This window comes from Podarcis pityusensis (assembly GCF_964106645.2).
Source record: "Podarcis pityusensis genome assembly, chromosome: 3".
Lineage (NCBI taxonomy): Eukaryota > Metazoa > Chordata > Lepidosauria > Squamata > Lacertidae > Podarcis > Podarcis pityusensis.
This window is the reverse complement of record NC_138026.1, coordinates 28729371-28757218: the sequence shown is the minus strand read 5'-3', so window position 1 is coordinate 28757218 and position 27848 is coordinate 28729371. Positions and strand designations below refer to the sequence as shown.

Genomic DNA, 27848 nt, shown 5'->3' with positions numbered 1-27848 from the left:
TAGTACATGTTGTTAAGATCAGTTTTGATGCCTTCTATTCATCAATCAAGGATTAGGAAAAGACTGATACTTCAAAGAAGTATATGGTTATGGGGGGATCATAGTTTAATAATGTATTTTCACATCTACACCGTGCATTTGAAGCATATGGCTCCTCTCCCCCTGCCACAAGAATCCTGAGAACTGCAGTTTGTTAAAAGTGAAGGGAAACATAGCTCAGTAAGGGGTAAACTACTACAGTTCCCAGGATTTTAGGGGGAAGCTATCTGCTTTAAATGTTTGGTGCGGATGTGTGGATGGGTTTTGCACTCTCAAACAAATGTCTTAGCTCAGGTAAACTCATAACTTTATGATCTCACTGCAATGACAGAAACATACTCGTTACCGAATCCTAAAAACAATAGCATGGTGGGTGTGTAATTATTAAACAAAAACAGGGAATACAGAAAAAGAGAAAAGCTAACAATAACAATAAAATGAAATGAAATGAAATAAGTGTTTTGTTTTGTTTTTACTGTATTCTTTTAACTTCAACCATTTTGCTCTTTTAAAAAGGGTTCCATATTGAGCCACATTCAAAATGCCATCCCTTATTAGACCTGCATTAAGGAGTTACATTTGAGGTCCATGTTAATTCATCACACATGCTCTCCACATGTTCACATTGTAACGCATGAACATGTATAAACCTTTGCTCTTGTCTTAAAATGGGCACAGATATATGGCTGCATGTGTTCGTGTAATTCAAGACGCAGTTCACAAGCCAGATAAGCATTTCCCTGCTTGAACCTCTGGTTGACCAGAACATGTAATGTATGCTGTAGTGCTTCAGCGACCACATTAAGCATTTCACATTCCTTCGTAATTTGACTTCACACTGGAAAGAAAAAAATGCCCAGTGCTGTACAGAAAGAAGTTGAAAGGGTAATTGGTTTTTTTCCCTGCATCAAACCGGCCTATGCCTCCAGTTGACCCACTTGTTTACATAGCATGGGCAATCTAGCAAGAGGATAATCAAGCTTTGCAAAGAAAACGATGAAGGTGGTTCTAAACTTGCAGAAGAAATTCAGAGTGTTGAGTGGGGTAAGAACTGCAACTGGAGGCTGCTAGACTGTTGAACAGGAAAGAGAGGCATGGCCTTGAGGATTCTCTGCTTCTGTAACTGATCATACCGCCTCTCACTTGTAGAGGACCCTGCTAGGTATTATTAGACACAGGATCTTGTTTTAGTGGCTTTGTGTTGCCTGGTCATGGTGAAGAAGGTGTTAAGTACATCAAATGTATTTAACTTAGCTTCCCACTGCCACCCACCTGCATAAAAGCATGGAATAGTTAAGTATTTACTGTATTCATGACAATGCTGCCCCCTAGCAGGAGAGAAACAAAACCTTTCAAAGGTTTGTCCCCTCTTTTACACATGGATACATACCCTCCCGGGGACATGGGTGGCACTGTGGGTTAAACCACAGAGCCTAGGACTTGTTGATCAGAAGGTTGGCGGTTCGAATCCCCGCGACGGGGTGAGCTCCCGTTGCTCGGTCCCTGCTCCTGCCAACCTAGCAGTTCAAAAGCACGTCAAAGTGCAAGTAGATAAATAGGTACTGCTTTGGCGGGAAGGTAAACAGTGTTTCCGTGCGCTGCTCTGGTTCGCCAGAAGCGGCTTAGTCATGCTGGCCACATGACCCGGAAGCTGTATGCCGGCTCCCTCGGCCAGTAAAGCGAGATGAGCGCCGCAACACCCGAGTTGGCCACGACTGGACCTAATGGTCAGGGGTCCCTTTACCTTTACCTTACACACCCTCCCGGTCATTTTAAAGGTATATTGGTTTGCATGCCGGCATTATAACGTGGTGCTTAGTGCTAAGTTGTGAAATAAAATAGCCTTTCTGTTACTCTTGAGAGAGGATCTGAAATCAGGAGATAAAGCACTCTGCCTGATCTTTGGAGACTGATCTCTAAAGATCAGGTAGAGCACTTGGGAGATTGGGAGATAAATCTGGGGGAAGCCTGGCGGGGGTGGTCTGGAGGGTGCTTTATGGGGTTTTGCATGCAGGATCCGGCCCACGTGTCATGGGTTAGCCACCGCTGCATTATATATTGGGCTGGTTCAGCAGATAAGCGAAAAATGAAACCCAGCAAGACTGGGGGCCAACAGAGACTCCAAAGGCAAATAATTCAAAAATATGGGAGCGTTCACCAACGAGGCCCTTTCTGCTGTACCCATTCATCAAGCCATGAGCATAGCCAAGGAGGGGCAGGGGGGCAGCTGCCCTCCCCCATCAAGTAAATCAGTTTGTTTATTAATATCATCTTTGGAAATAGTTTGTTTGGTTTTTAGACATGGTGTGCACCTAAAAATCTGGATGAAGTCCATTCAGCTGCAAATGCCAGACACCTCTTGCTTTTCCACTCATGTTTAAATAATGGCAAAAGTGGCTTTCCTTGTGCAGACACAGGTTAGAAGGGTGGATTAATAAATAAACTGTGTTCAGTGAAGAATGACAGTGCTCAAGGTACTCAGTAACAGGAAAACTGTTCTTCTGTTAACTAATCCACTGTTTTGTTACCAGTCTGAAAAACCAAATGTGTGGCTGTTTTCTTCTTTTACGTTCAAAATGCTACCAAGCCGCAGATTTTTGGAGTCAAGGAAGATGGGCTCAACCCTTAAGGCTGCAGTCTTGTTTGCACTTCCCTGGGAATAAGCCTTTGTTGAACTCAGTGGGACTTGCTTCCAAGCAGATACGAAATGCAGTGCATGAGCTTTGTGGAATTTGTTGTTCTGTTCTGCTACATTTAAGGGTTTTTTTAAACCCAGGCTTTCACCTGCAGAGGCTCTCAGGGCAGCTTACAGATAGATAAGTACAAGACAGTCACCACCCTCAGGAGTACAATCTAAAATATATGACACAAAAGGAAAAATGGAGGAGGGGAGGAAGGCCTGGGGGCCGTAGCCAGCTCTTCAGGCATCTCTGACCTTGGGACTCCCCACAGGCCTCACCACCAGCGGCACCCTCTTTCCCAGCCCACACCTCTCGCCAGCCTTGCTTCACATCCTCCTGGAGTGTTTTTGCCTGGCTGGAATAGGTCATTGAGCACTGATAAGGACCCTTGTTTGCATAGATGGGAGAGGCATGTGTGGGCTTTGTTGTGAAAAAGGTCCTCCTCGTCTACATATCAGTGAAATATGCCCACCCAATGATTTATGTTGAAGATGTGGGATGCAAATTATGTAAGTAAGATTGTTTCCAGGTGGTCTGCTTATTGCTCATTGATCCTGGCTTGTTTGCACAAAGTGTGCAGGGAGGTTAGATCATGCCAGCTATTTATTGAGCATCCGTTCAGATTTGTTTGGTTATACAATGCTGCACCAGGCAAGGGCTTTCCCACAATTTTCAGTTCATTTACCTGTCATTTTCAGTATTGCAAAATGTCTGGTTGTTTTTTTTCGGAGGAGGGAAGGAGCTTGTTGCACAAGAGCTCCCATTCAACCATGATCGTGCAACCTTAATTTTCTGGTATGTGATTGAATCCCACCCCAAAGCAGCAACAATTGCCTGGAAACGCCCTAGGTAAACTAATTTTTGCAAACTGCCCTGAGAATGTTGTTGAAGGGCTTGGTCATGGTGATACTCAAACCTTTCCTAACTTCAGGTGTATAATTCTTAAGACGTTATTTGAGAAGAGAGCTGAAAGAGAACTTTCTGCTAGCAGAACAGTTTTACCGGGCTAAAAAATCCTCCATGTGGTGAGCTGTCAGGAATGCAGGGGAGAAAAATTCCTGGCAAATATTGCTTTCCGTATGACCTGTTTATTGGGCATTTATCCTGATTCATTCGCGGAGAGGTTAGAAAATATTGCAGCAAGCAAACGTTACCTCCACAGTGCCCATTGCAAAAAGTCTGGGTGGAGGGAGCAGGTTTGTTGTGCACGAGATCCAAATCAACTTAAATTGTGCAAACTGAATTTGCCGCTGTGCGACTGAATCCTGTGTGAAAGGACAGTGACAGTCTGGAAGTGCCCTCAGACACACTTTCCAGTGCCAATTCACAGGAGCAGGGCAACTGTAGAAAATGTGCCCACGTGAATAGCCACTGTGGAGGGCAACTCAAAACTCATGGTCCTTTTTCCAGCATTTTCCAGCATTCGTGGGGTTCACACTGCATGGAGGATTTTCTTGCTGCTGAACCAGCCTACGCTACAGTAATAGTCCAAAACTTGGCAGTATCAGAAGCTGCCGTTTATTTTGCAGGAAAAACTGCAGAGGATTGAAAAGTTCTTTTATATCAGAGAAGTTTCCCTTGTGTCAAAATGTGAAGTAATTCAAACAGGCCACCTCCGTCTGAGTCTCAGAAAACAGAGTTTGGGACGCTTCCTTCCGAACTGGGAAGCTTGCCTCAAAATTGGGGGATGTTATTTCCAGAGGAGAACTGGCTGAAAGTATTTGGAAGAGGCCAGGAAAGCCTCTCTTCTACGTTGCATTTTAATTCCTTTTGTTTTCTGAAGACTAATAGGAATGACTAGAAGGGCCTGTTCTTGTTTCTGCCAATACTCTAGGAAGCAACATTGCCACCTCTAGCAATCTCAGAAGAGAGGTGTTAGTCAAATCCTGGTTTTTTATCCTCTTGTTTACATTCCAGCGGGAGAGAGTCAGCAAACATTAACCTCAGCTTGGCACAGGGTCAATGCCGCTGACAGAAAAGATGGGGCAGACTTTGCTCACTCTTCATGGCTAAAAAGGCAGGGAAATTGCTAATCTGTGGGGATTGCGCTATTTGGAGAGGAATGTGCCACACAAAAGGAATTGCCATCGGAAGCCCCTGAGTTGCCTAAGCAACCATAGCACTGGGGAAGAAACAGGAGAGTTTGTTTTACAGGCCAACAATAAATTAGATCGAGAGATCATTGTACCGCAGAAAGGGGACATGGGGGCCCTAAAAACACATCCATGTGTGCTGAATGGGCGGGGGACGGGACGCATTGATGGCAATTTATATAGGGGCAAGTTTACAATATGCACAGCAACTTCCACCGACCTTGGGTCAAATTCTGAGGTGGTTATGGAGATTTTAATCAGGATAGTTTCGCCAAATTGACAGTTGAACTGTTGTGTTTTCCTAGGGCTGGCATATCTTCACAGAATTGTAGAGCTGGAATGGACTCCAAGGGTCATCTAGCCCAACCCCCTGCAATGCCGGAGTCTCAGCTAGGGTATCCATGACAGGCCACCCACCCTCTGCTTAAAAACCTCACAGTCAGCGAGATCTTGTGCGATTTCCGAGAGATCTTGCAGGGAACAGATGCCGCTGGTGGTCCCGCTTGTCTGTTGGTAGGTGGGTTTATGAGGCAAGCATTGCTTCTTGGGCTTCTGTTGCCTGAGGCAGGCACCTCACCTTGTCTCATCAGTGGGCCGGGCCTGATATATAGCCATAGTATCCAGGAGGAGTGCACCAGTGCCCTGGACTGCTCCTGGTAGGAAGTGGGGAAGTTATACTGGAACATTTTGTTCTACGTCCTACTTCTTATTATTTTCAAAAGAATAGCTTTTTAAATTGTCACGAATCTTCCATTTGGGATGCCACAGTTGCTAGCCAATCAACCCTGCACAGTAAATAAAACAACAACAACAACAACAACAACAACAACAACAACAATTTATTATTTATACCCTGCCCATCTGGCTGAGTTTCCCCAGCCACTCTGGGCGGCTTCCAATTGAGTGTTAAAAACAATACAGCATTAAATATTAAAAACTTCCCTAAAAGGCGCTGCAGCAGTACAGGAGAACTTGTTCTACCTGCCAAGGATGAAGTAAATGCAGCAAGACTTCCAGAGAACAGCAACTCCTCTTTCTATGTACAGTGGTACCTTGGGTTAAGAACTTAATTCATTCTGGAGGTCCGTTCTTAACCTGAAACTTTCTTAACCTGAGGTACCACTTTAGCTGCTGCACAATTTCTGTTCTCATCCTGAAGCAAAGTTCTTAACCCGAGGTACTATTTCTGGGTTAGCAGAGTCTGTAACCTGAAGTGTCTGTAATCTGAAGCGTCTGTAACCTGAAGAGTCTGTAACCCAAGGTACCACTGTATATCTTAACATACTTCAAATCACTCAGAAAAGGAAAGCTCTCATATAAAACCAATTTTAGCTAGCAACAACGCTAACATGCATGGGGTTATGAACAGACATGGCCATAATCTAACACACCATTAGACATGGCTGGAACCCGAAGCAGTTACTAAAGAGAAAGTGAGGTTTACTTCTAGAGTGGCCATGTGCCCTGCTTTATAGAGAACAGCCTTGTATTTGAAGGAGTCCTCTGTTTGAAGGGCTGCTCTACCCAGGTCCATTTTCAAGATTAAGAATTATGAGAATGGAGGCATAGCGTGATGGTTGAAGTTGCCCGTCATAGCAGTGGACTGGGCAGGCACACAGTTCATATGGTCATAGCCATTCCTGCTATAGCAAAACACATTTTTGTTTAAATTATACTAATTATTTCTAAAGTTGCAGCTGTACATACAAATCATGTGCAAATTTTATGCAAATCTCTCCCTAGACCTCTTTTTTTTTGGGGGGGGTGATGCATTTCCTATTTGCTTGCTCCCGGAGCTGCCCAGATGACAAGGAAATCAAAGCAATACGTTTGGCACCAGCTTGGCTGCCTGAATTCCCAGAAGGAGGCTTACTAGCCACCATCTAACTGCCTTAGGGACTCCTCTCTGGGTTTGTGTAGGACATGGGTAGGCAAACTAAGGCCCAATCGCCTTCCAAATACAGCCTGCGGATGGTCCAGGAATCAGCGTGTTTTTACATGAGTAGAATGTGTGCTTTTATTTAAAATGCATCTTTGTGGGGCATAGGAATTTGTTCATTTTTCCCCCTCAGAATATAGTCCGGCCCCCCACAAGGCCTGAGGGACAGTGGACCAGCCCCCTGCTGAAAAAGTTTGCTGACCCCTGGTGTAGGGCTCACTCCTTACCTTTTCTTCTCCGGAAGATATCCTGCAAGGCAGCGGAAGTTTAGGACTGGAGTTTTCCTTCTCCTAGATGGGCTACCTTCCCGGGTTGGCGAGCCCCATCTGCCCCTCACTTCCCTCTACAGCACATGCAGAAACCGCCTTCTTGACCATTGGACCCACTATTGGTCTCGTCCACTCAATCCGTCAGAGCTCATCTTCGCATGCAGGGGAATCCCCTAACCCACTGAGGGTTTGAGACCCATTGGCGACCCTCACTCGGTTTAGCCGGCCAGAGTTCAAGGATGTTATCAACCAAGAAAAAAACTTCAGGAAGGTGTAATGAAGTGTTGCTGAGGAATGTGGCCTGGGGAGAGAGGGTGTGGCAGGGGAGAGGATTTTGTTGTCCCAAGGGCCACAGAGAGAGGTCTGAAGGGCCGGGTATGGCCCCTGCCCCTTGAAGGTCCCCCATCTTGGCTTAGAGCTTCAGTCTTATCAAGATGGGAGCAGTCATTCCAGTGGTCCAAATGGAACAGCACGTCTAACCAAATAATTCTGCAATTCACCCTAGTAGATATGATTAACAGATAGGTTGGCAGTATTTTAAAGATGTTAAACAGCTGAGTTGCTATGTTGTTTTTAAAAGGAAATGTATTTTTGAGCACTTGGGAATACAAGAGAGAGAGAGAGGCTGAGCTGCGGTTTGGACCCTTTGAATACTTTCCACAGCATTTTGCTCCAGATCCCAGGAATCTGTTTATTTTGAAGCGGTTTTCAAGTCACCAAGAATCCACCGCATATATGATTTGTGAGGGTTGCCTTTCCGTATATCTATATATCATGAAGACTATAAACATATAAGCACATGCGTCGAAAAATACTCTTTTAAGAATATTTGCCCAGAGACTATTTTTGAAACCAACCTCATTCTGAGGAAGGAGGTTACACCCATTTGGTTTCTTTCAAGGCCAAATTCTTGGAATTAAAAAAAAGAGGGGGGAGGGAGGGAGGGAAAGGAGGGCTGAAAATAATTCCAAGTTCGCTTTTCTCCCTTTAAACCGGAGCTGGAAATCCAGCTCCTTTGCTTGCTACCGTTTTCGTCCTTAAGTTAGAAACAAAAACGCTTAACTTTGTGATCAAGGGAAAGATATATATATTTCCAAGGACGAGGCGAGGAGCCAGGATCCCACCCGCCCTCTCTCTGCCTCCGCCCGCCAAGCCCCAGCAACAGTTAAGCTCTGGAACCCGAACGATGGGTCTGCCGGAGCAGCAGCGCTAGGCAGGGGCGGCCGCGAGACACACAGCCGGGCGCCGGCGATGGGCACGGGCAGCAGCAGGCCGGGGAAAGGGCGCAGCTCGGTGAAGCCCTGGCGTGGCCCCGGCAGGGGCAGCGGAAGCATCAGCGCCCCCGCCAGGCAGGGCCGAGCAGAGGAGGAGCAGGGCGCGGAGCCCAGGTGCTACAGCCAAACGCCGGCGCGCGCCACCACCTCGCCGTCGGCGGGCGAGTCCGACTCGGACTCGGAGCTTCTGGACCGGGTGCTGGAGGAGTGCAACGACGAAGGGCTCGGGCAGCCGACGGGGCGGCGACGCCGCCGCCCCCTCCTCCTCGAGGCCGCCGGGGATGGCTGCTCCCGCCCGGCAGAGGGCAGCGGCGAGGAGGTAAGGCGGTGCTGCAGGTCGGGGGGGAGGCGAGACGGCGCGTCCAGGGTTTACCTTCACGCGTTTTTGGAAAAGCGAGCTGAGCATCTAGTAGACGGGCGGGCAACATTTCCCCGATGCAAATAGGGACGTCCTATTCCACAATAGTAATGATGATCCTTTTATGATGACGCGGTTGCCCCAAGCCACTCTGGGCGGCTTCCCAAGGTTTTTTTCCCTTGGCTGGGGGGGGGGGGTCGTATGGCTCCATATCCTCCAGCATTTCTGCCGTGGAAATAGGGACGTCCTAAAGAAAAGCCGGACATCCCAGGATCAAATCAGGAACCGGGTTGGCTTCTGTAAATCTGGGGTTGTCCTTGGAAAATAGGGACTTTTGGAAGGTCTGGGAGAGGGAGCAAGATCCTGGAAGAAAGCGCGCGCCTTATTGGCATGTGCACTGTCTTAAGGGCGCTTCCAGGCAGCTGTGTTTTGGGGGGTGGGAGTCTGTCCCGCAGGCGCAAAGCCGAGACGCGCAATTCCGGTTGGTTTGGGCCGCTTGCGCAGCGCGCTTTCTGAAGCGGCCTGGCGTGCTGGAAAGCGGGATAACAAATGATTCGACGCCGCATGGAATCATAGAATTGTGAGGGAGCCCGACGGTGATCTAGTCCAAACCCCTGCAAGCACAAGAGCCAACGCCTGACTGCCGAGGGGGTCTTCGACCCTCCCCCCCAGTAAAATATTTGTGAGGGCCGGACGCCTTCAAATTTGATAGGCATTGTCATTCAAATAGTGTATGTGCTCTGCGTTGTGTGATCGATTATGCGGGAAGGGGCTTCCCCCCCCCCCTTCAATATTTTATTCAAGTTGGCCCCCTGCTGCAAAGCAGAAATCTCAGCTGAAGCACCTAATCTCTGCTTTGGAACCTCCCTGGAAGGCGAGTGCACCGCCTTCCAAGGGAGCCCAACAGGTCTGTCACAAAGCTATTCCCCATCATAATACCTTCCCCTCAAACAAACAAGGACAGATGCTGAAGAAACACCCAAATTGTTGAACTTTCCCGCAAACTCTGGGTTAAATGTTCAATAAGCAGGCTGCCTGGCTCTGGAGGTGATCTAGGAATTGCTTTCAGAAAGGCGTTTTGCATGGCTTGAACTCAGAGGATTGGCATATTTGTGGTCCACATGGGTCCTGTGTTCGAAAATATGACAGAGCTAAATGCATAAGAATGAGCTAGTTAGTAAGAACCGTCTCATCCCACATGAACTGACCCAGAGCCTGTCACCTGAGGTCCTTCTCCGTGTGCCCCTTCCATGGGACATCTGGAGGGTGGCAACAGTGCATGCATGTTTATTATGTCATTTTTTAACGAAGTAGTTCATTTTGACCAGCTTTGATCCAAATTGAGAAAGAAGAACCTAGCTGTTTTGTGTTGATAATGTGCACAAAGCCTCAGCCCTCCTTTAAATTCTAGTTTTATGAAAAAATACTCTGCTTGCTATAGTGTTAAGTGAAACAATGCCATCTTGTGGCTTACCTTCTTAACCATTCCTGGCTGTGCCCTGATTTGGTGTGTGACAAACACAGCCATTCTGTGGTTTCATATGAAAACTTTTTTAAAGCACGGTGCCACAGGGATCTCTCCTGCACAAGACCTGCTGAAACGAATAGAAATTATGCAACAGCATCAGTGTACTTAATAGGCTCTGTGCTATGACTGGCAATTTTTGGGGTGGTGGTGGGACTGTCACAGATGTAATGTTGGGTCTCTTCACTATGTTTAAGAGTGCATAGTGGCAGAAAAAAGGAGGACAGGTATTACAGGAAAATAATGACACACTGTTGAGATTGTGTTGTAATTGAAACTTCTTTCAGGTTTGGGTAATGTTACAGGGATCTTTCCCTGGCAGGGCTCTAAAATAGAATCCTGCAGCAGGATATCTGCTAAGTCAACAGACATAAGAGAGGGGTCTGGATGCTGCGGATGCACGCTTAATTCATTGTTCCTGAATGCAAAACAGGTGCCACACAGTTCCTCAGCTCTCACTTAATCACAGTTACGAGATCAGAGATAAACCACGGAAAATTACCACTCCCACCTTCCCTGTGCACAAAGGAGCACAAACTTCAGCGAATTTGATTTTTCATTGTGTGTCACCCATGATGTCCTGTTGATTTGTTCCCAGGTCTTTTCAGCAAGATCCACTCCAGGCCTAGAGAGCAACAACTTTGCCAACCAGTAAGTCGCCTGAATTCAAATGACAATCCTTTCAGCCATGGGCATTGTTTTGTTTTTACAGAATACTTCTATCCCACCTCAGAACCGCAGGAAGTTATCAGAGCAGCTTGTACAATAGATTCTGTCAATAATAATAAAAAAGGCATTCGAATCTGGCACCAGGAACAGAAATGGCCCTCTGGTGGCAGCAGGATAAATCAGGTGGCATTTCCATGCGCTCATCCTTCGTCTCTCCTGGTTCTGCCCACTGAGGTCCTCTGGAGCAAGGGAGTGGGTCTGAGGAGCTGGAATTCGCTCCATCCCATGATGAAGGCAAGCCTTTCCTTGTTGGCGGTTGCCAGGCAACAGCTCCCACTGAGGACCTCTGAGGCAAGGGAGTCCTGCTGTGAGGAATTGGCTTTCAGCCCATGATGGAGGCGAGAGCATCATTATTCTCCTTTGCAGAAAAGGGCACCGTTTCCACCTATATAGTTTAAGGTTACCAGACGTCCCCGTTTCCTGGGGACAGTCCCCGGATTTACAAATCAGTCGCCTGATAAAGTCCTTTCATTCCTACTGAAGTTGAAAAGTGTCCCTGGATTCATTGAAAAAAATCTGGTAACCTTAATATAGTTCATCTCTTGCTTAACAGTCTGGGAACCAACACACACACACACACACACACACACACACACACACACCCTGCGTATTACAGGCACATAGGAAACGTTCAGCTTTTTGATGGCCACGAAGCCCAATTGGAATGCTGTTATTTTTATCCTTGTGTAAGTGTGGAGAAGTCCACTCACCCTGAGGCAAACTGGAGGAGACCAAACGTCATCAGAATTTGGTTGCCTTAATTTAGATGTTGAATGAGTTCCCCTAAGTAGGGACAGCCGTTTCCTCAAGAAGCATGTTGGGAAATTTGAAAATAATTATTCATAGCATCCAATGTCTTTGCCTTAAAAAAAAAATCACTCTGCTGTGTGGTGCAGCCTTCCATTTGCTTCTAGAACAGGACGGGGAAAGGTCTAGAATTGCCTGACAAGCATTCCCACTACAGTTCTGCACTTCTTGCTAAAGGAGGAAAGCACCTGTCTTTTATTTATAGGCTTAAAGGTAAAGGTAAAGGTAAAGGGACCCCTGACCATTAGGTCCAGTCGCAGACGACTCTGGGGTTACGGCGCTCATCTCGCTTTATTGGTTGAGGGAACAGCTTCCGGGTCATGTGGCCAGCATGACTAAGCCGCTTCTGGCGAACCAGAGCAGCGCACAGAAACGCTGTTTACCTTCCTGCCAGAGCGGTACCTATTTATCTACTTGCACTTCGTGCTTTCGAACTGCTAGGTTGGCAGGAGCAGGGACCGAGCAACGGGAGCTCACCCCATCACGGGGATTCGAACCGTTAGCCCTAGACTCTGGTTTAACCCACAGCACCACCCATGTCCCATTATATTTTATATTATATTATATTATATTATATTATATTATATTATATTAATTATATTTATAGGCTTACTGATGTTTAATTGAAGAGGTTCCTTTACTACAATTTTGTTTTAGCTTGATATTTATTATTCCAGAACAATTCTTTCCCTTCCCTTGTTAGTACTGCTGTCCTTACAATTTGCATGACTTCTCCCTCAGTTAAATTAAATATGCCCAGATCCCAGAGGATATATTTCCACCTCTTCCACGCATAGACACATTTCCCTTTCAAAAAGTTCCTGCTTTTGTTCTGAGCTCAATTTTATTTAGCATTTCAAGGTGGGGCGAAAATATTCTGGATAAATATTTATTTTTAAAAGTGTGTAGATAAGAGACAAAAGATATTCAAAGTAAAAAAAAATGAGCTCTGTGCAGAAATAGCAGTTTGCTATTGGGGTGCAGAAAAATTGGGCCTCTCCTTCATTTAGTTTTGCATATTGACTATAGTTTGTTTGTTTGTATTTTTTTATTATTATTATTTCTGCAGGCTGCCACTCAAGAAGCTTGAGAGGCAGGCCAAGATATCCTACGATTACTCTGAAGAGGAGCTGATGGCAACGATTGAGCAGGAATACTGTCGCTGAAGCCGGTTGTGGGCTGTGCCAACAGTGACTTGTGAACAAGCTCACTATGGGGCGAGATAGTTGAAGCTGCAGCGGTGTTTCTCAGAAAGGTGTTTTCTCTGGGATGGGGTGGGGAGGGGTGGGGAAAGCAAGAGCAGAGAAAAAGGCATGCCACCATCCAAGAAGGCTGGTAGAATCCTCAAACAGGCTGGAGAAGCTTCTGCAGAGTTCTCTCTGCCATTATGTCAGGATGTGGCCTTATAGGGACTCTGTTGTGTCCATTTGGGAAAATACATCTCCAAAGCTGGCGCATCTACAGACGGAATGTCAGGTTTTCCTGATATCTTAAAATTATGACTTATGGAGGCACCATCACCTTCGTCCTCAAAGTCTTGGGAGACTTGCAGCAAGGGACTTGAATGCTTGTTTTCGACTGCACTTTTCCTTTTCTGTGTGCCAGCTTTGATCCTGTCAGACCCCAAGCACTAACCTGTACATTATTAAAGCATATATTCCCAGCAAATTGTACCAGCCTCTTGTAGTTATAAGATTCTCCGTGGTCACTGGAATGAATCGGAAGGAAATTTATCAGCCATGCGTCCAAGCTAAATGCTAGCTCTTAACAATATTAAAGCAGGCACTGTTTCCTCTCCTTTTCTGTGAGCAGTTTAACTGACACCATAGGATGCTCTCTGCTTCCGATTTCTCCTGCCTCTGCCTTTTGCTGGTGCTGGACATAGTTCTTCTTGTAGGTTGTTCTTGTTCAAATTAAAAGAAAATTCTATTTGAGGTTCAACAGCAGAGGTGCTGGAGAAAATCTTACAGGATTAGGAAAGCTTAAAACACAAATGCTAATGAAACGTTGGCATAAAGCTTAAACAAAATGTGTATTCATAATGTAATCCAGTGCTCATACAGCAAATGCCAGAGGCTAAATTTTAACTTTGGGTGGTACCTGTACTTCCTGTTCTTTTATATATTTTTTTACAAATATGTACACATCATGCAGCTTCGATATTTTTCTACAATTAAGTGTTTGGTGTTTATGCGTCATTCATGGAGACAGCTTAGGACTGCGAAACAATTCAAGAATTGGCCAGCGCTTTACAGGAAATTACTTGGAATAGATACAGATGTACCTAAAACCAAGGTCCATCGCACTATGGAAACCTTCTGGGATGCACATGCCATTCTTCTGTCAGTCTGTTTTTTGAAACAGGAAATTCCCTGCAAAAATCAGCTGAGGCTGATGGAACCATGTACGCTGCTTTGAAAACATGCCCACTCAAGTCAAGTGGTTGGCGGATTTCCCCAGGAACCTTTTCCTTTAGAATGAAAGCCACTTGTTCCAGATAGCAGCCAGCTTCCCTTGCCGAAACATATACCCTTTCATCATCTTAATGGTCCCATTCATCTCTCAAAGGGCCCCCTTCCAGACACCCTTTCTATTGTGCATTCGTGAGGATTTGTGCACAAGATGCTATCGGCTGGTCATGCCCAATCCTTGTTTTCCATACTCTTTGCTGATGCAAAGGTTTGGTTGCATCAGGGTTGACTGCAATATTCTGCAGATGTTGTGCATGCGAAGCACTTTTGAGTGTTTCAAAGTGTGGTGTAAATGCAAAGCATTCGTATCGGCCAAGAAAAACGTTGCTTTCTTCTCTTTCCCTATTGTTTTGAGGTAAAAGGAGAGCTGTCAGAGGGGAGGAGAAACGGCAAAACCATCTATGCAAATATTCACTTTACTAGAAGAGGGATTACAATGCAGCCCTTGAAGGAATACAAACAATATTTGCATATACACACAAATACAGGAATCCCACAATAAAATGAACAGAAAGACAAAACAAGGTTTATAAAATATTAGGCACAATATTTTACTACACCAAACATAAATTCCCATAATCTTAAGTCAGGTAATAATCAGCATGGGAGAGGGGGGAGAGAATTAGGAAACTTTTTGAAAAGCCTCGCAATTGCACAAGGGAAATCTTTTGACTTCTGGCAACTTTTGATGAACTTCAATGGAATTAAACCAGAGAAAAATGGACTATTGCGTCTGCATATTGTCAGAAAGGGGCAGAGACAGTGGTTCCAGAGTAATCAAGTTGTTGCATTTTGGTTTTATATACACTGCATTTCTGCCATGTAGCTTGTCTTCTCACCAGATCCCTTTTTTAACACTGAATGTGTATAATATTCATTTTTGTTCAATTAGGTGACCATAAAGTGAAGGGGGAAAAACCTATTCATACTCATCTTGCACCTTCTAACATGTTTCAGAGGAGCTACAGATCTGCTGGCTCGTGAAATAAAGTTTATTATTTATAGCAAATCAAACACACAAATACAGTAAGGTGCAGTATGGATAACATTCCATGCGTGCAGAACTAGTGACCCATCAAATGCAGTCCACTCACCTAGAACTTCCTGGAAACTTCCTATCCTTTCCATCTGCTTAATCACCTGCCAAGCCACAATGTACCGCTGGAAACTGCAATAGGCTTGGTAGCTCACACAATGCGGCAGCATTGGTTTAACATCAGTTTCAAAGTCTGCCTGCTTCCAATATACTTGAATTGGGAATATAGGCCAGATTAGTTTAAATTGATGAGAATCTTTCAATGCGTAATTCCCATATCCATGACTACTTTTTTTTTTTAAAAAAGAATTGGGTACTTCTGTTATGGTCAACTTCATGAACGTTAGTTGTCAATAATGGACAGGGAGGTAGATAAATGCTTAAAATGGGCAAACTGATTGCAGTGGCTCTGCAGGCTCCCAACATATGATGTGATGCTGGTAGAGTTGCCAACCAGTCTCTTTTTTCTTGGCAGAGATCCTGTCCCTGACTTGCAGAAATTTAGCAGCTGAAGGTCTTCATAGCATGCGAATGAAGTGCTAGGGTGAGTTTCACTTTCTCGATTTCTGCAGATCAGGCTGCTGCCGGAGGTACAAAAGCAGATACTGGCAAACCTACTCAACACTACTGCCCAAGCCAGCCATGCCGATGTTGTTGGACTGCAACTCCTATAATCTCTGGCCATTGGTCATGCTGGTTGGGGCTGATGGGAGCAACAGCAGGAGGGCCACACATACCATATCCCTGCCTTAGGCATTGCGCTGAAAGTGAGGGTACATTGGTGCAGGTGTTTTAGAACTGCATTTCTCAAGCCACTTACTCCAGATGTGTTTCCAAGTAAACTCCCACCATCTGTGGAAATATTCTCCAATGGCTCCAACATAAATTGGCAAATGCATTGCAATCTTGGCTGAATAATAAAGAGATCAGGTTGAGATTCCAACTGCGAGAGGTCTACCTAGTTTCAGATACCAATGAAGTGTCAGATATTACTTATTCCACACACACATATATACATACACATCTGATCATGCTTTCTCGTCATCATTAAAACAATTATCTCAGCTTGATTAAATATTATGTATACAGAATCGAGCAAATCATGTGAAATGGCAGCTGAATGGTCCACCCTTAATTTTAGTTCTCTTCCATCAGCCGTCCTTTCATTTCACTCACTCATCCAATGTGCTGTGGAAAAGGAGACCACAACAACAGCAGTTAACATCTCCACAAAGCGCTTTTGCTCCAAAGCTAAGAATATTTGGGTCACTTTTGTGAGAAACGAATTGTTGATCTGGAACAATCCGTTGCCAGTCAGCAATTTCCCATTATAAACCCAGCACATTTTGAAAGTGGCAAGACAGGAGCCGATTTGAGTACTGAACCCTGAATGTCCAATTGCTTCTGTTGCCTTGTTTATTCTCTTTACCTATGAACTACTCGTGAGAATTATTTAAGGTGCTGTCTGTTGTGGTTGTGTCATTGATCAGATTTCCAAATGTTTGCTTGGATGATTATAAAAATGGTTATGCAGGCACTGCATTTTCAGCCTTTACTTCAAATCATAAATCCTCCCCCGACTTTATTTAGATCAAAACAATAGCTCAATGTGGTTTGGGCATTTCCCTTAAGGGGTCCTTATACTCATTACTATTAACAGATCAAGGGCATAATCCAAAGCTAGGCACTTATTTTTTCCACTGAAGTCATAAGGGATATATTGATGGACATGCTTAACTTTCACTCTGAAGGGAATGTGATCTGAAAGTTCTTCCGTTCTGAAGACGGGATATACAGAAGTCCTTGCGGTTTGGCAGGACCGTCCCAATGGACAGACAAGCTGCCCCCAAGCCTTCCAAACGTTACCAGCACTCAAAAGGGCACTTCTCATGTTGCAATTAATAAATGTAGGGGGCACTTTAGCAAGTCACTCCTTTGCCACAAAATACACATGAACAAGGTCCACCAAACTTACCCAACTCAAGTCAGACCAGCAGACTGCAAGCAGGGAAGCAACAAGTAGGATTTTGTTCACACAAGCAAATCTGAATGCAGTGGTGAATATATGAAGCCCTGCCACTGTACAATCGTACACATACAGGAGCTTCAAGTAGCCAATGTACCACATCCACTAATCCATACGTGTTTACACACCAACAACTGACTAACAGAGGGTGTGCATTATGGAATGGTGTCTAGGGTTGAAACCTTTTGAGCGTGCAGTTGACCATGTGGAATTACTGCACAGGTTAGGACTTCCCAGCAGGGACGCACATGGTCAGTGCTGCACCTAAATTGGTCCTGAGCTAGTTATAGGCATCAACAATATCTAGGCCTCAATATTCAGACATTTGGGAAAGAACGACACTGCTTTAAAATGTGGCACAGCAGGTAATCCTAAAGTGGATTCAGTTGCTAGACTGGAGTTCAGACACTCTGAAATTACAAATTAGTTTGGATTCCGTTCAGGAAAAAAAAAAAATAAATTTCCAAGTGGTACCTCTGATGTTGCTTTTCACTCTTCTCACAGGGTGATTTTGCAAGATCAGACCACAGCTGAACTCGTAAGATAGGGGGAAAAAACTAGTTTAAAATGCCGGGGGGGGGGGGGAACCACCCTGTTTCACTTTTCATCAACCACTGTTAACTCAACAGAAAAGATATGTTTGCAAAGCCCATTGCCAACATTTCCACCAAAAATATTCTCCCTCCTCCCCCCAAGTGCTGGTGAATGCCCTAAAAGCATTGGAGAAAACAAAAGGATAACAGAAATAAAACGTTAACATTTAAATAGGGCTTAATACGAAGGGATGGGGAGGGAAAAGAGAGGGCAGAAGACTTTACAGGATTTTCCTCCTCCTCCACAATATAAATGCAACCACTCTTGGATACTTTAAAAAAACAAAACAAAACAAAAAAACAGTCAAAGCTGGTTTTTTGGAAACCACCCAAGTTCCTCTTGAAATGTTCATCTTCCAAAGCAGGCCTGCTAGCCAGAAGACAGCATAGGCAGAAGCATGCTCAAAGGAGTCTCACTCTTAGGCTTCTCCATGGTTGCAATTCTGTTCAGTTTGCCAACTTCTGTCTGCCAGCTGGGCACTTTCTTTGTCGTCATGTGGCGGCGAGCGTGTTTCGTCAGGTGATCGCTGCGCATGAAGCGGCGGTCACAGACCGGACAGGCAAACTTCTTCTCCCCTGTGTGAGTTCTGCGGTGGCGAGAGAGTTCATCGGAGCGGGCGAACTTCTTGTCACAACCTTCCCAGCTACAGGTGAAAGGTTTCTCTCCTGGAAAGGAGGAAGCATGGGCAGGTAGGTGGGGGAATCAAAGGGAACCCAAGAACAAGACAGATGGTTTTACCAAAGAGGTCATACATTGCCACACAAACCATCTCTAGTTTAGGACTGGCTTTTTTTTCTATAGCAGAGTATGTGAAGAAAGGACAAGACAAGAGGCAATTCATTCAACTGCAGGAACGGCTCTTGAATCTGCACTTACTAAGAAGTACTACAGAAGTCAGGGGGCTTCTCCTCTAAAGAATAAATAGAGCAAGAAGTTTTATAAAAAAAAGACCTCCTTTGTTCCCAACACATCCCAGGACATACCCTTTCGTCAAGGGATTACAGTCTTTACAATTAAAATGCTAGAGGTCAGTATTTTTCACCCCCAAGATAAAATAATACGACACGCATGATGGCCCGTGTTATGAAATAACCCTTCTCTTTAAATTCATTTCCCTAAAGTTACACCAGGTCTTAAGTCTATTTACTGCACAGTGTTATCGTTCTTACTTAGAAGTTAAGCCTGTAGACCTGCTCAGACCTACTCAATGCAATTAGGGCTCTCTTCAAACTTTCTGTATCCTGAACCAAGAGGGCTCCAGACCACAAGGAAGACTCTACATGCTGTACACATGTAGTGGCTCTTTCCAGATCTTCTACTGAACATTCAGAGGGTGGGGGTTTTTTTGGAGGGGGTGGAGTTCCCCAGTCTCCACCTAGACATTTAGATGCAAGGAATTTAGAAGCTCTAAACCAGTGATGGGGGTGGGGAAAACCAGTGGCCTTCCATGTTACTGGACTCCAACTCCCATCAGCCCCAAACAGCATGGTAAATATTCTGGCAAGATCATGGGAGCTGTAGTCCAGCAACATTGGAATAGCTGCAGTTTCCCCATTCCTCTTTTGGTCTTCCTAAAAACAGTCCCTCTCCACTAAACAAGAAATGTTCTACTATCGAGTCTCGTATTTCCACACTCCTGAAATGTCCATATTCAGTCATGTTGCTAGACAACCACTAAAGACATGCGAGTGGGACTTTCAACACTGTGTGGCGTAGCTCTCTTCAGTGTCCTCTTCAGGCCATACTCATTTTACTCCTCCCATGCAGTTTTCAGTCTCTTCCCATAGTCAGCCATCTGGGACCACTGAGCACATTTAGGGCTTTTAGTCTGGGCTTTTAGTCTACCCTCACTGCCACCCCAATAGGCTTTCTTTTCTCTCTTTTTTGTACTCTGCAAACTTCGAAATCCACCAGGAGCCTGGTGCATTTTGCACTTGGCTATCAGCCACTTGTGACCACTTGTGACGATGCCAAGGCGCCAGGATGGTGCCTGATGTATCCACCATCTGGAGATCCTTGGATCTTGCCTGTTTTCACACAGTAGCGAAGGATCCTGTAGAATTCTATCTTATATTTTATCTGCACAATCAGAACGAATTTCAGGAAACAAAAGTTGTATTGAAAAATACGACTTTAGAGCTGCCTTGCCCCCAAATGGCAACTAGACATTCTGTTTTGGCGACTGTAACCCTGGTTTAAGGAGCCATTTGGTGCCTAGCTTATACATCCAACACTGCTCACAGCTGAATTATACCAATTCAGACCATGGGTCGATCTGGCTCAGTTTCGTCTAGGCCGTATGGCTGTTCTGCTCAAAGCTTTCAGGCATGGGTCTCCCCCAGCCCTACCTGAAGAAACAAGGATTAAACCAGGGACTTTCTGAATACAAGGCCACTGAGCTACAGCTCTTCCCTTCTTGGGTTTGTGTGGTGTCCTATTGGCTACGTAAGCAACAACATCCCCACCTGAGTATCTGCAACAGAGGGATTAGAAGAGGCAGATCACATCCACATCTCTTCTATACATACCAGTATGAGTACGCAGGTGGGCTTTGAGGTGAGAGCTTTTGAAGTACGTCTTCCTGCAGCCCGGGAAGTTGCAAACGTAATTTCTCCTCCGGGAAAAGTCAATTAGAGGTGCGCTGCTTTGGCCGGAGGCAATGAAAACCGGAGCAGGGGCCAGGGGCAACAACTTGGTATTCCCAACAGACATCACAGTTTGTTGGCAAGGAGGCGCCTGGGCAACAGCAGCCTGTGGAAGAACCAACATAACAGTCCCCTGAGGCATGGAAGGCCCCATCAGCACAGGCTGAGAAACTGGGGCTGTGTGGGGTAGGATGGGTTTGACCGTCGCTGCCATCTGAGCAGAGGGCTTTAGGAAGCCTGGGACCATACCTCTTTGTCCGTCTAAGGGGATCATTTGGCAGATCACTTGGGGGTTGGAGAGCGGGGAGGCTAGCAGCGAGGGGGACTTCTGCTGCGGGTCACTTTCGCAAGCGTTTGGGAAAGGGGTCTGATGTGAAGCAAGCCTCACAGGCTCACGTCCTTTGCTGGTGGCTCTGGAACAACCTGAGCCGTGCAAATACGGTTCGCGTCCTGGCGAAGTGCCGCAAGCTATGCTGTCCGCAATGTCGCAGTCTTGCAAGGCTGCGGGATGTCTCTTGTCTTGCGCCTCGTGCCCGTCTGCAGAAGCACTGGCGCCCGACGCAGCTTCCACTTTTGTTTGCACAGGAGGAAGGTGGGAGTAACCGGGACTGTCCCCGGTGTGACGGATCACGCTGGTTGCCCTTGCTCTGCAACGCTGAGGAGCAACTTGCTCCGCTCTCGTTGGCGTCTGGCTGGACTCCCTCCCCAAATTCAGGGCAGCTGGCTTGGGTGCAGGAAGAGCACAACCCGGAGGAGTGATCAGGCAGGCAGACATGTTCGTCTTGATTGTCCTCGGTTTTGAGTAAGTGGCTTGGGACGAAAGCGGTGCTGTTGTGGAAGGCTCAACAAAATCTGGACTATAGGGTGGTGTCATACACTATATTTAAAGGGGGAGGAAAGAAGCAGAGGTAGTATACATATACCAAAATACTACTTTAGGTATGATCATTCCTAGCTTTCATATTTATAACATTTAAGTGTAAGTCAGACACATTATTATTATTATTATTATTATTATTATTATTATTACTTTCCCCACACGAAAGTTCCCCCCCACAAAATTTTTAGACAACCATAATGATATTCAAAGACCCTGGTTTGGTTTTTTCCCAGAGAGATCATTAAGGATTAATTTAGCTAGGAGGGGCTTATCTTACAGTCTTTACTGCTGTCGGCCTGGCTCTGCAAGGCATGGGGTGAAATCCACTCCAGCACTTTGATGAGTGGGGTCATCTAGTGCTGCTGACTTGCATGTAGTAAATAACCAAGTGTCTACTCAGAAGAAAGCTGCAATGAGTTCAGTGGGCCTTACTCCCAGGTTGGGGGGGGGCTATAGTGTTTTATCTAGGCCGCCAGGGCTTCTCTGGATGACAAGATCTTTTTGCACCAGGTCAGTGAGGACCACTTGCTTTTTAGAATTCTCCCATATATACAAAACTCCCTGTGCGCCTTTTGGACTGCATCTGTAGGTTTCCTCCCTGTGTCAAATAAGTGTTGTTTACTTTTTAATACATGGAAGATGGATCTCCCTCGGGAGGTTCTGGACTCTCCTTCCCTGGAGGTCTCTAAGCAGAGGCTGGATAGCCATCGGTCATGGATGCTTTAGCTGAGTTTCCTACGTTGCAGGGGGTTGCACTAGAAATATGACCCTTGGGGTCCCTTCCAGCTCCATTGTTCTGTTTTTCGGCTTCAACAATATTTCACTATGTTCCTATCATTTTGTGTAATTGCATTTTGGATAAATTATGAAAATTATAAAACATGTTCTATTTGAAAACAAAACGTTTAAATGGCTATCTTTCTACCGGTAGGATGGGGGGAGGCAGGGGCATAGCCAGGATTTTTGTTAGGGGGGCAGGCTTTTGTTGGCGGAGCAGAACCTCAAATTTGTATTGACTGTTACTTATTTGGGGGGGGCAACTGCCCCCCCCGGCTACACGCATGGGAGGGGCACAGTAAGGAAACAAGGTTGGAAGAGGGTCATGGTCTGAAAAAGGTTTGCAATCATATTCTGTTGGGAGCTGCCCAGAGTGGCTGGGGATACCCAGCCATATAGGCGGTGTGTTGTGTGTGTGTGTATATATATATATATATAAAATCATCATCATCATCTGGACGATCCCAGGATAGGGAAGACTGCATTATTCCAAAATAACCTCAAACACATCGTTAACTAAACTGAAGCAACTGTACTTGTGAGTGGAAATGTATGCTGTTCTCTTAGAGCTTATTGCATAATAAATGCCCTCAAGCCAAACCAAGAAATTACTGCTAACAGATTAAATGGGGGACATATTCATGTCTTTCCTCTTTAAAATATTCATATCAATTCCATGCAAATTCATTTTGTTTCAGGGTTTGTTTGTTTTTTCCTTACCAGTGTGGATAAAAAGTTATAATCCTTAGGCAACTCAGACGTGGGTTCAGTGTGCATTGAGAAATCACCTGAATCTGAGACAGGTGTAAGAGGCCTTATCTTCAACAGGTCGCCTTTCTGTGATCTTTGACCCCAGGAGCTCATACAAACAAGTGCCTCTACTGCTTCTATGTCGTTCTGTTCCAAGGTGCTACAAGTAGACCTTTCACTGTCGTGACGCTGCCGTTCACGTATGGATTCATAGATGTCCACAATGTCAACCTAGAGATAAGTGAGCCATTGTTTGTAAGTCACACGGAAAACAAGCATATGCACTATTGTCTGCTTTAAAAAAGGCATCATACATGCCAGAGTCCCAATCCAGTTTCTAAGTCGGCACACATGAGCAGAAGAAAGGCTATAGCTTAATACTTAGTACAGTACATTCCCTGCATCCAGAGCTCCACGTTCTATCTATCACCTGCTAAAATAATAACAGGTAGCAATGACTGGCAGCCAAGGGAGTGCTGCCAGTCAGTGAAAGCAGTACTAGGCTGGCCTGACCAATGAGCATGTGTGCATATCAATTGCTGGGTAATTCACAGGTGCATTCAGTTGCTTTCCTGCACTGCACTGCTTTGAATGTGATGCGTATTCAAATACATATCCTGTTCACCTTCTGGAACAATCAAGTTGCACAATAATACCTTTTTTATGTGCAACTCAAATTGGATCAGGCCTCCAGAGATTAAAAAAGCAAAATCTGGCTGCCAACTTTGCTCTTCCACAGGAAAGTTATTCCTTTCTTCAGTTAGCACAGACTGCACCACCATGGCAACAACAGAGAGAGGGGTGGGTGGGTGTGCACACTCCTGTGTTGGGAAAGGTCCAAGAAGATGTAACATCTGCAGCATTGCTTCAACTTTCTAAAGTGACTTCCCAGAATGACACAGTATTTAATGTTAATATTCCAAAACTGCAGGGAAGATGAGACATGGCGGGGGATCTCCAGTTTTGTTCAGTGATGGTTTCTTAGAAAGAGTAATAAATACAGGCAACACAACAGGCCGCTGAAATAAATTCCCAGCATGGTTGACTCATGTATCGGTCAAAGCCATCATATTTTGTTGGTCATGAGCATCTCCCTATAGCAAATAAGTGCAATGCAGATACCTTTCACCAATCTAGAACCCCACATGTGCACAGGATTCTACTCCCTATTCAGTTCACACTCAAAACTGGCAATTAGAAGCCCAAAATAAAAAGGAAAGTGGAATCAGCCTGCTGGACAGTAAGCCATGTAGTGGCTGCAGACAATTATTATGCTCCTTTAGATGCCGCAGAGCTGCCATGTGCATATATTTACTACTACTACTACTACTACTAATAATAATAATAATGAATGAACCCAACAGAAAGCACCTATTCACATGGTAAAGCTAATATGAAATGTGAAGCTAACCTAACAGATTGGTATCACAAGTTCACAAGAAACTCAAATGAACTCAAAGAATCTGGAGATAAAGAGGAGTAAGACGGGCAATCTTGAAACTGATACATTTAATGAGGTAAAAGATTTCAGAATATGAGGAGAAATGCTTAAAAACCAGCAGGAATTCTCCATTTGCTTGCAACTGATGAACATGATTTTCCTTGGGTGCTAAAATGATATCTGTGTCAAATTAATAAGATTTAAAAGAACTTGGGGGAGGGGGACAGCCTATTCAAAGGCTAGACAATCCAAGATGAGAAACGTTTAAGAAGAAGAATTTTAGGTTCGCTTGCAGTTCGTGACAATTATTAATCCACAGTCGCTTGATAAGCTTCGGAAGGAAGGAGGAAATAAGTTCAACGCGCCTTGGTCTGCTTTCCAAGCAGGCACGCGCGGCTCCATAACTTAGCCTGGCGGCTTGTCCTTAAATCACCTCCTTTCACCCAGACACTGCAGAGGCAAGCTGGATGAGCTGGCACACAGCACAACAGAAGCGGGCTGCAAAAGCAGAGCCAGAGCCATCACAAAGACGGCAGGAAATACCCCACCAATTCACTGTACCAAGGAACACTACCAAACGGCAGGTCCAATTGCCCAACCGACCTCCCCCCCTTCCTCGCACTGTCTTTGCTTTAATAACAGTATTTTTAAAAAACTGGGGGGGGGGGGGAGAGGAAACGGCATGCAGATCAGCAAAATGACGATGTCCATGTGGATTGGGTGGAAGGCAGCGAAGCGCCACCTTCCAAAAGGGAGGGAATGGGGCGGAAGGCTTTCTTTTCCCCCTCATGGGATCCAGAGCAACCACCCACTCCAAATATAGCTCAGGGGTGGGGGGGGGGAGGAGTGGGGCGACGTCATGCATCAAAATAGCCATGTGAGCAAGTGGGTGGTGGTCTCTGGCTGAGCCACTGCTGGGAAGCCCTGTGAGGCGGGGTAGCTCTGCCCACAAGGTCCAAAAGTAAAGGCTGCCTGCGGGGGTGGGGTGGGGGGCTAGGACTCTCTCTCTCTCTCTCTCTCTCTTTTTGCAATGACACAAGTTAACAAAGAAAGAAACCCTCCTCAAAGGTTGAGGCTCTCACCTCCCCATAGCCGCGAGACCACTCCTCCCTGCATTTACTGTAATCTCTGTAATACTCATGCAACAACCGGGCAACTGCGGGATCACTGGGATTACTCATGCTGATGCACATTATTCGATGTGCGTCAGTGTAAGACATCACCACCACCACCCTAGATCCAGCAAAGCAGCAGTTTCGTGCAGGCTGGACTGACTGGCAAGTCTGCCTGCTCCATGGAAACTAAGCAGAACTTCCTTCCCAATAAACCTGGGGCAGGATCGGGGGTGGCGCAAGAAGGACAAACGTCCAGGGCATCCCACACGCTTATGCTTGCATAGCTCCCAGTCACCAGAAGCGAGGGGGGGGAGGAAAGGAGCAGCATTAACCTATTATGCACCATCATAAGCCTTCACCAAGTCCAGGTAAGTTAGCAAGGACCTGGCCCGGAGGAAAGGCTAGCGTTAATGGGCTTTGTTGGCACGACCCCTCCCGGATTTGCAGTGAACCGCCCGGGGATCTACGGGCGAAAAGCGGCATATAAGTTTAGTCCATAGAAATAAAATAAAAATAAGAGAGGAAGGCTGTCCCCCCCCCCCCAGCGCCACGCGCATCTCTCGCTTCCATCACCTTGGCGTCTTGGCAACCCATGGATTGCGGTGACGAGATGAAATAAAGCAATAAATAAGAAAGGCTATTTCTTATTTATGTGCCTCCCCCTCACACCCCGCATGCACCTCAAGTCGTTTGCACCTTTTGGAAAGCGAGGAGGATTAGAAGCGGGGAGTAAAATCGAGGCAGGCTGGGTCTTTTTGCCCTGCATCCGCGCCCCCACCCGCGCGTCGCCCCGTGCAGCAAGTGGTACTCACCGCGGGGGCATCTCCCATCGCCTCGACGCAGGGCGAGGTATGCATGGTGGAAGCTCCCGCAGGCAGCAGCGATGTGACAAAGCCAGCAAGAGCTGCAGCCAGAACCGCCTCCTCCTCCTCCTCCTCCTCCGCCTGCTTGCTTGCTTGCTTGCCTGCCTCCCACCTACCTCCTCCCGCCCTCCCTCCTCCGAGGGAGGCGAGCAGCCAAAACACAGAGGGAAACACACCAAAACACTCCATACAGCAAAGCAGCTGGGAGGCGGGCGAAGGTAGGAGGAGAGAACGAAAGGGGAAGAGGGAGGAGGGAGAGGCTGCTCGCCAATCGCAGCACGAGCTTCCTCCGGGCTGGCCAATGGGCTCCGCCGGGCGGCGTGATTGCCTCGTGCAGCTATGCTGATAGCAGGAAAGGCCCCTCGTGGGCACGTTCCGCGGCGGCGAGCCGAGTAGCCGAACCACCTTCTGGAAACTAGGGGAAAGGTCGGCGCGAGGAGAAGGAGGGAGGGAGGGAGGAGCCTGGCTGGGCCAGAGGAAGGGCGGGGCCGGCTGGCTGTCAGTAAGCGGGGAGGCGGCAAGCCAGCCAGGGAATGCCCGGACGTGAGAGCGGGAAGGGGCGGGGGCGGGGACGAGAGCGAGGGGGCGTGTTGCGAGGCAGGGCGCGAGCGCGGCAAAGAGACCGGGCTGAGAGCGTCGACGACGTCGCCGCCCCCACCCCAGCAACAGCGCCGCGCGCTTCTGGCAGCCCCGCCCGCGGCTCGAGATCGTGCAGCCGAGCGTGACGCGGTGTCCTTTCTCGCCACGCACGCTATTATTGCCAGATGTTGCGTTTCGGCCACGGAGAGTGGCCGTTAAAGGGCGTGGCTCCTCTGCGGAACCATCCTGCCCTGAGGAAAAGCCTCGTTACACCTTCTTTTCGAATAGTCCCCGTCTTTTCCGTTTTTATTGGTTAATCTTTTTTTTTTAAAAAAGAAAATAACCCCCACAAAAAAACACATACATATTCGACAAATATATATATATATATATATATATATATATATAATATATACTGTACTGCTTGCGTGCATAAAAACAAAACATTAGAATAAAAGACCAATTTGAAACATTTCTCCCCGCCCCCCTTAATTCAAGTTATAATTAAAACTGAAGCTAAAAGCAAATGAGATGCCAACTTCTGCATGTCTGGAGTATTCTTATTTATTAAATTTCTATACTGTACCGCCCTGCAGGGCAGGTTATAATACAAAAACAAAACAAAAAATAACAGAATTATAGAATTGGAAGGGATCCTAAGGGTCAACTATAATGCAGGGATCTCAACTAAAAGCATCCATGACAGATGGCCATTGTAATGAACAGACAAAATACCTTCCCCCCGCCCTCAGTTTAAAAGGCCACAGATTTTAGAGGGATAGGCTTGCATGAATGAAATGTTTTTAGCAGGTGCCGAAAAGAGAGTGGGAGCAGCCAGTAGTACACAACTGACGGAGCTGAAAAGCACTTTCCCAGTACTGTTTTCTGGACTTGGTCCTGCAAGTAGGGCCAGGACCACTGTAATACAAAGCTCCCAATTCCCCAATTCCAGGATTA

The 27848-nt window shown here is 46.1% G+C and overlaps 2 protein-coding genes across 2 annotated transcripts; one reads left to right on the top strand and one right to left on the bottom strand.

The window, feature by feature from the left end:
• The first annotated feature begins 8023 nt into the window (after nt 1-8023).
• Nucleotides 8024-13382, top strand: CYS1 (cystin 1). The gene is made up of 3 exons (XM_080999409.1): nt 8024-8614; nt 10777-10829; nt 12784-13382. The coding sequence occupies exons 1-3, from the start codon at nt 8273-8275 to the stop codon at nt 12878-12880; spliced, it is 492 nt and encodes a 163-aa protein (XP_080855535.1). The 5' UTR covers nt 8024-8272; the 3' UTR covers nt 12881-13382.
• A 1203-nt stretch (nt 13383-14585) lies between these two features.
• KLF11 (KLF transcription factor 11) lies at nt 14586-26528 on the bottom strand. The gene is made up of 4 exons (XM_080999156.1): nt 26262-26528; nt 22864-23124; nt 20370-21363; nt 14586-18506 (listed from the first exon to the last, which is right to left on the bottom strand). Exons 1-4 carry the CDS (start codon nt 26499-26501, stop codon nt 18211-18213), a joined length of 1791 nt encoding a protein of 596 aa, XP_080855282.1. The 5' UTR covers nt 26502-26528; the 3' UTR covers nt 14586-18210.
• Between the last annotated feature and the right edge of the window lie 1320 nt (nt 26529-27848).